Genomic DNA, 10,205 nt, shown 5'->3' with positions numbered 1-10,205 from the left:
TTAAATCCTTTAAAAAATCCTTAAACGATAAGTCGGCCCAACTGTTGCTACTACTGTACCATTGTATAAACCACTGACTTTGGCAATGTTTAAAATGTAGTAAAACTAGTTTATTGTTTATCATATATAGAACAAAAGGTTTAAAATCTAAATAATTCTTTAGATTGTGATTTATCATCACTAAACTCATTTCTTTGTAGGCTTCGCCTGGTCCAACTCATCGCGAAAAGATTTGGCGCACTACAGGACCCTCTCTTTGGTTTTCACAAACAAGTATATGTAAATGATGTAAATTGTGTTCACTGAGTAATACTGCGCAATTATATATACGTTGTTAGATCCACAATATCGCTATATTGAACTATGAGAGTTCTGTTCATAAGTCTTTGTAACCGCAAAACAATCGGAAACCCTAGCTATTAATTTCAAATTACGATGATTTCAAAATTTTTATCCTTTATAGACTAGTTATCAGTTTTCTGTTGATAACTGACACTTTTAAACATTAACATTCGTATCCATGTTAAGTATGTGTCACATGTTTAAATCTTTAGCATGGAAACTTCATGAAAACTACTTCCAGTTTTTCTCTGTTTCGGAAATGTCAAAAATCATCATCATCATCATCATCATCTCATCCTACGTCTATTGACGCAAAGGGCCTCGGTTAGATTTCGCCAGTCGTCTCTATCTTGGTGTGTGTGTGTGTGTGTGTGTGTGTGTGTGTAGATTGCCTTACCTTATGTAAGACACGGGCTCTTGCCGCTGGGCAGCCCGTAAGAATGATATATCTTGGGCTTTTAATTCAATACTTCCCCATTCGCCATCTTCTGTTTCACGCTTCATAGTCCTTAGTCATGTAGGCCTGGGTCTTCTAACTCTACTAGTGCCTTGTTAAGACCAGTTGAAAGTTTGGTGAACTAATAATCTCTCTTGGGGGTTGAGAAGAGCATGCCCAAACCATCTCCATCTACCCCTCGCCATGATCTCATCAACATATGACACTCGGGTAATCTCTCTTATAGCTTCATTTCTAATCCTGTCCTGTCATTTAATTCCCAATATTCTTCTGAGGACTTTGCTCTCAAACCTACAAAATCTGTTGGATACTGTTTCATTGTCATAAAACGACTCATGTCCACACAGTAACACCGATCTCACTAAACTGATATATAGCCTGATTTTATATGTAATTTCAGGCGATTTGATTTCCAAATTCTACTTAACATAACCATTGTCTGATTTTCTTTTTTCAATCTTTCATTAAACTCATATTCTAAATATCTTGTATTGGAGATCATAGTTCCTGATTTAAATGATTCCACCTCATGAATCCTTTATGATCTTTCATCTTCCATTGGATATTCCGTTGTCATCATCTCTATCTTCTTTATCTTGAGCCCAACCTCGTGTGACATTTCATGTATTCTGGTAAGCAAGCTTTGCAAGTCCTGTGGTGTTTTGTTAATAAAGTCAGCATCATCAGCATACTCTAGGGTAGTTAATTTACTGTTACCAATCCAGTCCAATCCTTCTCCACAATCCCCAAGTGTTCTATACATTAGAAAATCCATGAGGAGGATAAACAGCATAGGTGACAACACATTCCCTTGGAGGACTCCACTGATCACAGGAAATTTGATAGGACTCCACTAACATTAACTTTATACTTGTTATGCTCATTAACAGACTTAATCAAATTTACACATATAAGAGGAACTCCAAAATAGGGTAAGCAAAAGTATACATTTTTTTCAGACGAGGCTAATAGAACACTCCGGTCTGTTGTGGCCTATATCTGTTTGTTAACATCACTATATGGAGCATATAAGATTTTATGCATTTCCACATTACTTTAAATTAATAAAAGTCGATTTATATGTTAAAATAGCCTTGTTTATGGGATCCTTTATTTAAAATCTAAAAAGAAATTGCAATTGTAGCAATGGCCATAGCTAATTCACAGGATTTCATGGGCTATTTGTTGCTATTAATCTTTACAGAATTTTTCTTAATTTTTTTTTTCTAAATTCCACGTACTTAGTATTACCTAGCGATATCCACTTAAAGAAAAACAGTAATTCTATTCTTCTTCTTTCCTTTACAAGGTTTTAACTTAATGTCAGAAACTGAAAGAGGATTAGAGCTTCTAAACAATTGTTGAGCTGTGATAAAGCCTTTTAGCAGTAGGTTATTGCTTGTGTCAAGGACGGTTAGATTTAGGCAAATGATAATCTCCCTTATATGATAAAGGACTACGTGGCTGGCTGCTGGCATAGAAAGACCATAATTAGACGCAATTGAAAATAGCCTACATTTCTGAGTTCTTTGTTCTGCAGTGAACTAGTAACGGCTGATGGCAATGATATATATATATATATATACAAACAGTTTATATATATATATATATATATACAGTACACACACACACACACACACACATATATATATATATATAATGTGTGTGTGTGTGTGTATATATATATATATATATACATATATATATATATATATTATATATATATATATATATATAGCCTATATATATATATATATATATATACTTTTTTAGTCACGCTCAGTAGCAAATATATCATTATTATTGTTATTACTTGCTAAGCTACAAATCTAGTTGGAACCCAAGGGCTCCAACAGGGAAAATAGCCCAGTGAGGAAAGAAAATAAGGAAAAACTACAAGGGAAGTTTAAGAACAATAATAACATTAAAATAAATCTCTCATATATAAACAATAAAAACTTGAAAATAACAAGATGATAAAAACTTTAAAATAACAAGAGGAAGAGAAACAGGATATAATAGTGTGCCCGAGTGAACCCTCAAGCAAGAGAACTCTAACCCAAGACAGTAGAAAACCATGGTACAGATGCTATGGCACTACCCAAGACTAGAGAACAATGGTTTGATTTTGGAGTGTCCTTCTCCTAGAAGTGCTGCTTTCATAGCTAAAGAGTGCAGTGGTTAACCTCTTGAGATAAGAAAAATTGTTTGGTAATTTCATTGTTGTCAAGTGTATGACGAAAGAGGAGAATGTGTAAAGAATAGGCCAGACTATTCTGTGCATGTGTCGGCAAAGATTAAATGACCTGTAACTAGAGAGAGGGATCCAATGAAGTACTATCTGGTCAGTCAATTCTTTTTCTTCTTGGGGTATTAAAGCCAACACTTGTTGGTCAGTCAAAGAACCCAATGACTCTAGTGATAGTTTATTTCGTCACGCTCAGTAGCATTGCCAGACGTTTGATCCTCGGTCGTGTGTGTGTGTGTGTGTGTGTGCATATCTATCTAAATATTTAGTCGTCCTTTTAGACAGTTGGGTACGTTAAAGTCATAAAGCAAGTGGACCTTTAGCAATTCTTCTCTCCTCTGCTTTTCTTTATTTGATCTCTTTTCTCTCCTTTCCTTTCAGAATAACGTTTCTCTTCTTACTCAGGATATTGACTCCTTTTCCATCATGCCAAAACTCAACATTGAATAGAATGCATTTGATTAAATTTCACATATTCCGTAACCGTTAAGGTTATGCTTGAAAAATCTCACTAGTTATGTGATAAAAAAAAAATACAAAGAAATTAATATATTTACTTTTATTGTCATTCACTTCCATCAATCACTCTTTGGTAACTTAATAGTAAATATTCGGGCAAACCATAATAACATTATGGAAACTGGTGTGGTGAGACTAGTCCACTAAACATAGAGTCATCCAATGAACCTAATGCAAATTCCCATCCATTTTAACTTAAATAAATAATACTGGGTGAGGCACGAAGTACATCTATGTTTTAAATTATGAAAAAAATATAATATAAATATTAGTATGGTGGTAGGTATTGATTAGAAGGTGGGTTTACAACATGTAAACTTGGGGTCTCGTAAAGGGTCTGCGGTCTCTGCGGTGCTTCGTTGGTTCCGAATAACGTGAACTGCTGCGCTTCGTTCCTTGCTTCATATTTCTCTTCTGGGGGAATACCAAACAGTTTATCCAAATCCACTAATTGAGGAAAACTTGGGAAACTTGTGTATTTTTCTTCTTCATATTCCTCATCAGATGAGTGTATCTTATTTTCTTCAGCTCCAGCAAATGGTAGAGTGGCAAAGTCCAGCTCAACAGGAGAGATTGTTGTTACTACAGTTCTTTCAAAAGCTTCATCCCCGCTGGGAATTACATTAGCTCTTTCTTCCTCTACTACTTCTTCATTCTCCCATGGAAAGGCGGTCCTGTCCTCTTCCTGAGAATAGGGTGCTAATGTAGCGTCTTCTTGGTTTTCGCTTAGAGGTGTTTTATTTGCCTTGTACACTAGTGAAAGTACGGGATCCTCATGAGAAGTTGTTCTGATTTCATTCAAGACTGCTGGAAATACAGTTACTGGTTCTTGTGAATCATCCTCTTCGTGTGAATTTTCCTGAGATTCAAGAACATTTTCGATATTTTGTTGAATAGCTTGTGACTGAACATCAGTTTCTTGAACAGGAACGTTTGTTGCATTGACTGTGTGATTAGATTCTTTGATTTCTTTAGGTGTTCCAGACCCCAAAAGTGATTCTGATTCATATAGGCTTGAAACTGTTGTATGGTATGGGTCCAATATCCATTCTGGCTCTTTTTCTGTATCTACTTCAGCATAATTGGGCAATTCTGTTGCAAAACTCTCTTGAGGTACTTCTGGATGCAATGTGTTTCCGTGCTGAGCATCCCTGACATCATTTTCTATTGGTTCAAGAGTATGATGGTCACCATCATTGTAGGTAGCCAAAGATGGGGTTTCTGTAGCAACTTCATTAATTTCTTCTTCACCATTAGCATTGTGTGATTTAGCAGTTACCAAGTTATCTTCACTTATTTCGAAATGACCCGAAAGTTCGCGATTGATACCAGTCGTGGCGTCATCTTTGACGAAATTAACCTCTGTAATATCTTCAAGTAAGAAAGGTTTTACTGTAGTAAAGTCATATTCTACCTGATGGTCAGCGCTGGTGTGGGGTTTAATAGCCATATCTTCCTCGGTCATAACCGTACGTCTAATATCAACCTCCTCTGGAAACTGGAATAGTGATTCTGTCACTGGATCTACCTGATCTAATTCTGTAACGTCTAAGTTTTCTTCATTCAACTGATAGGACTGAGGATACTCCTGCTCCTGAAGAACTGGGTAAAGAGCTTCATCATGGTCTTCATGATGAAATTGTTCTGGGATAACTTCATTCACAGGTTCTTGAGCAAAAGACTCTGGAAATGTAGTTATAACTTCTCCAGCCATCTGGGAAGACTGATCATCCTGTACGATCTGGCTCACTCCAGGTGCAATAAGGTTATCCTCATCAGTAAGCTCTTCTCTAACTTCAGAAGGCAACAAAATTTCAAAGGCAGATTCATCTTCAACTGGCAGAGAAGAATGAAGTGGAACACCGTACAAAACAGAGATTTCTGGAATGATTGCCGATGGTGATTCGTAGGTTGAATCAGCTTCAGGGAGGACTTCTGGAAGAACTTTGGGCAAGCTTGGTGTTACTGCTACAGGATTCAATTCAAGGGGAAATTGCCCAGAAGGTTCATTAGTATTCCCCTCTTGGATGTCTACATAAACAGTCTCTTCTTGAACTGGAACTTCTGGTAGAATATGCTCTCCTGGGTAAAGTTCCTCTTCTAGTTGAGAAATCTCATGTACATTTTCGGGATTTTCTGGATCATATTCTTGATTTTCTTGAACAAAGCCATATGATTGTTCTTGTGGGATAAAATCTAACCCTGTATCTTCTTGAACAAGAGTGTTATCAGAACCAAAACCTTGAATGATAAGATTCTGATCGTTGGTTTGCTGATAGCTTACTTGGTCTGCTTGTTGTTGCTCAGAGGGGTATATTGGGTACTCCTGACCTGCATTGTACAAAACCTCTTGCTGACCTGGTATAGAAGAATATTCTTGCTGTGGCTGAATCTCTGGGACCTCGGTATGCACTGGAGAGTAAGAGCCTTCATACTCCTCTGGTACGTAACCAACATCATGTTGAGAAATATCAATGTTTACGCTGTGTTCAACATGGGACTGGCTACTCACGGGGTCAACATTGGGAATTGAGGTCTCTTGCTGGAAGGTACTGAACTGGCTGTCTCCTACAGTTGGAAAGTTTGTTTCATGTTGAACAGAAGAAGTAACACCAAGATTTTGATGGTCTACAAAATTTTCTGTAATATCTTGAGAACTGTAATATTCACCACCCTCCGTAACTGTGTCAATCTCCAGTCCATGTTGGGGAGAAACATGATCCCCGCTTTCCTGAATAGGTATATTAGTGTTTACTTGGAGAGATGGTAAAACATCATTTGCCTGGGAGATATGTCCTTGTTGTTGGTTAAATGCATTATCAAATACGTGTTGGTTTGGAAGGATAGTGACTTGTTCCTCTTCAGGTGCTAGAATCTCTTCTTCAGGTGCAAACCCAGTTTCTTGTTGCAAAGAGCCAACAAATGTTTCTCCTTGTTGAACTGGAAATCCTTCATTTTCAGTGTTTACTTGGAAAGGTGGTAAAACATCATTCTCCTGAAAGACATGTCCTTGCTGTTGGTTATATGCGTTATCAAGAACTTGTTGGTTTGGAAGGACAGTAATTTGTTGTTCTTCGGGGGCTAGAACTTCTTCTTCAGGTGCAAACCCAGTTTCTTGTTGGAAAGAGCCAACAGATGTTTCTCCTTGTTGAACTGGAAGTCCTTCATTTTCGGTGTTTACTTGGAAAGGTGGTAAAACATCATTCTCCTGAAAGACATGTCCTTGCTGTTGGTTATATGCATAATCAAAAACTTGTTGATTTGGAAGGACAGTAACCTGTTCTTCTTCGGGGGCTAGAACTTCTTCTTCAGGTGCAAACCCAGTTTCTTGTTGGAAAGAGCCAACAGATGTTTCTCCTTGTTGAACTGGAAGTCCTTCATTTTCAGTGTTTACTTGGAAAGGTGGTAAAACATCATTCTCCTGAAAGACATGTCCTTGCTGTTGGTTATATGCGTTATCAAGAACTTGTTGGTTTGGAAGGACAGTAATTTGTTGTTCTTCGGGGGCTAGAACTTCTTCTTCAGGTGCAAACCCAGTTTCTTGTTGGAAAGAGCCAACAGATGTTTCTCCTTGTTGAACTGGAAGTCCTTCATTTTCAGTGTTTACTTGGAAAGGTGGTAAAACATCATTCTCCTGAAAGACATGTCCTTGCTGTTGGTTATATGCGTTATCAAGAACTTGTTGGTTTGGAAGGACAGTAACCTGTTCTTCTTCGGGGGCTAGAACTTCTTCTTCGGGTGCAAACCCAGTTTCTTGTTGGAAAGAGCCAACAGATGTTTCTCCTTGTTGAACTGGAAGTCCTTCATTTTCAGTGTTTACTTGGAAAGGTGGTAAAACATCATTCTCCTGAAAGACATGTCCTTGCTGTTGGTTATATGCGTTATCAAGAACTTGTTGGTTTGGAAGGACAGTAATTTGTTGTTCTTCGGGGGCTAGAACTTCTTCTTCAGGTGCAAACCCAGTTTCTTGTTGGAAAGAGCCAACAGATGTTTCTCCTTGTTGAACTGGAAGTCCTTCATTTTCAGTGTTTACTTGGAAAGGTGGTAAAACATCATTCTCCTGAAAGACATGTCCTTGCTGTTGGTTATATGCATTATCAAAAACTTGTTGATTTGGAAGGACAGTAACCTGTTCTTCTTCAGGTGCTAGAACTTTTTCTTCAGGTACAAACCCAGTTTCTTGTTGGAAGGTGCCAACAGATGTTTCTCCTTGTTGAACTGGTAGTCCTTTATTTTCAGTAAATTCTCCTGAGCCTTGGGTTACTGGAGAGTAACTGGTCACAGGCTGAACTTGGAGCAGACTGGGATCTTGCTGAACATCATTAAGCTCACTTTCTTGGTAAACTGGAACAGTCTCAGATGCTGGTTCAACAGTAGTATCATAATCAATTTCATGGTGGACAGAGAAAGTAGTATCATCTTGAAGAGATGTGGAATCTATTTCTTGGTTGAAAGTGATAAAATCAGACTCTCTCTGTGTTACAGGAGATCCAGCTTCATGATGTTCAGAAACATGGTGGATTGGGAATGTTTCGGTTCCTTGGTTTTCTGAGGATGGGAACACTTCTTGAGGAACTATAGAAAATGATCCTTCCTCTTGTCCTTGACCTATGTAACTTACAGGTAGTTCAGGTATGAAAGCAGGCTGCTCAGTTGGAAGGAAACCAGCTTCTTCCTGTACAGTTGTGAAGACTTCTTTGCCATTATCATGATGTTCTACTTGATTAGGAACAAAACTGGCCCCCTGCTCTACAGGGATAAGATCCCCTACTAATTCATCAGCGACATTGGTAACATCTTGGGGGTAGGAGATGGATTCAGTCCCTTGGTGAATAGGATTAAAATCTGATCCTTGCTGATCTGGGACTACATTATTCTCGTACTGTACAGGGACTAAAACCTGTCCTTCCTGAGTAGGAAGCAAGGCAATCTCTTGCTGTGCAGTAGCAAAATCTTGTTCAGAGGCAGAACTAGTCTCTGACTGTGGAAGAAATGCACCACTCGCTTGCTCCCCTGACACCAAATTACCTTCTTGTTGAGAGTTTTCAACAGCGACAAAGTCATTTTCTTGCTGAGCAAGAGCAAAATCTGTAACTATTTCATTACCAATTGTATTATTTTCTTGCTGGATGAAGACAGAGACTACCTCATTATCTTGCTGTGTTGGAATGACGTTCACTTCCTGCTGGAAGTCAGTAGTACCAATTTCTTCTGGGATAATGGCATTAGCTGTTTCCTGTGGAGTGATAGGAGTTTCAGTGTGCTGTTGAATTGCATAAAAGTCTGAGTCACCATGAATAGTAACATAATCTAGGTCCTGTTCATTAATTATAGTTTCTTGTGGAAAACTTGAAGAATCCTCATTTTGAGATGGTACAATGATAGCTTCTTCTTGACCAGGAATGATGTTTGTTTCTGTTTGAATTACTTGATTTTCAGGTAATTGGTCTTTTGAGGGGAAATCAGAACCAATTTGAACAGAGGGTATTCTGGTTCCTGTGCAGTAACACCAGTTTCTTCACGAGGGAAACTCAGGTCGATTTTATCTTGGCCAGAAATGTATACAGATGGAAATTCAGTCACTTGTTCTGTTTCCTGCTCACCTCCTAGAGGACCCTGCTCAGTAACATAGACTGAAGGCTGGTTTTCATCTTGGATAATTGGCAGAATTTCACCGACAATTAAATCCTGCTGCTCAATCTGAGGGTTGTTAGCTTCTTGGATAATTTCAAGTGGGGCATCTTCACTTCGCTGAGCTGGCTCTTGGGCATTTTCGAAGATTACTCCAGGGACTGGTTGTCTTGGCTGCTTCCTTTGTCCAACACCTTTCACAGCCGGCGTTCTACTTGTTTCCAGAGCTACAGTGCCAATGTTGACATTAAGTTCATAGAAGTTTTGGGCCCTTGAGCAGTCAACATTGAACCACCATTGGCAAGTGAAGTGCTCCTGGTTGAAGATCGTACCATTGGGACACAGGAAAGTTCTGTCACCTATGTTGTTGCAAACGTGGAAGACTTGGCAGCCAGTTTCCATATCGGCGTAGTATCCTGAAAAGGAATATATTTCTTATTAGAACTGAGCTGAGCAAAATGACATTGCTAAAAGGATTGTCTGCTCTGTTTTCGCAAAGGTTGGGGAACTTTTCTGTTTAAAATATTCTTAGTATCGATTATGTTCAAGACTGATGGTTATATAAATGAAGAGACTATGCTCTAATAGCGTTAAAGTGACAGACTTATGTTACCTCTTTATCATGAGTATATTCATCATCAGAGAGAGAGAGAGAGAGAGAGAGAGAGAGAGAGAGAGAGAGAGATTAATTAGCACCTATTTAATGTAGTGTCTGTAAAACAAAAATATCCTGAATACCAGAAATTGTTAAGAAATTGAAGCTCTTACCACTTGCCTACAATAATACAAAGAAAAGCAAGAAAATTCATATAAAGCTTGAAATTTACTGAACCAGACTTTTCTGAATATTTAATCTTCTGTGTAATTAGTAACAAAATGTCCTAGAGCATTTCACTGCAAATACGCACTACTTTGAAAAAAAAAAAAAACAATGATTGTAAAATAATTTATGATATATCATAAAAGCAGAGTTTTTATGGACAGAGGAAAAAGCTCATAAAACAGTGT

The 10,205-nt window shown here is 38.0% G+C and overlaps 1 protein-coding gene across 1 annotated transcript in view; it reads right to left on the bottom strand.

Annotated features, from left to right (window-relative positions):
* Nucleotides 1-3,624: 3,624 nt before the first annotated feature.
* The window catches only part of LOC137660244 (titin-like), a 15,795-nt gene continuing 9,214 nt past the window's right edge, over nt 3,625-10,205 (bottom strand). The window contains 2 exon segments of the mRNA XM_068394976.1: nt 3,625-9,053; nt 9,056-9,613. Of these exon segments, the coding sequence (XP_068251077.1) occupies nt 3,835-9,053; nt 9,056-9,613 (5,777 nt within the window). The 3' untranslated portion in view covers nt 3,625-3,834.

This window comes from Palaemon carinicauda, chromosome 20 (assembly GCF_036898095.1).
Source record: "Palaemon carinicauda isolate YSFRI2023 chromosome 20, ASM3689809v2, whole genome shotgun sequence".
NCBI classification, from domain to species: Eukaryota; Metazoa; Arthropoda; class Malacostraca; order Decapoda; family Palaemonidae; genus Palaemon; species Palaemon carinicauda.
The sequence above is the reverse complement of the archived record's forward strand: the minus strand, read 5'-3'. Positions and strand labels throughout refer to the sequence as shown.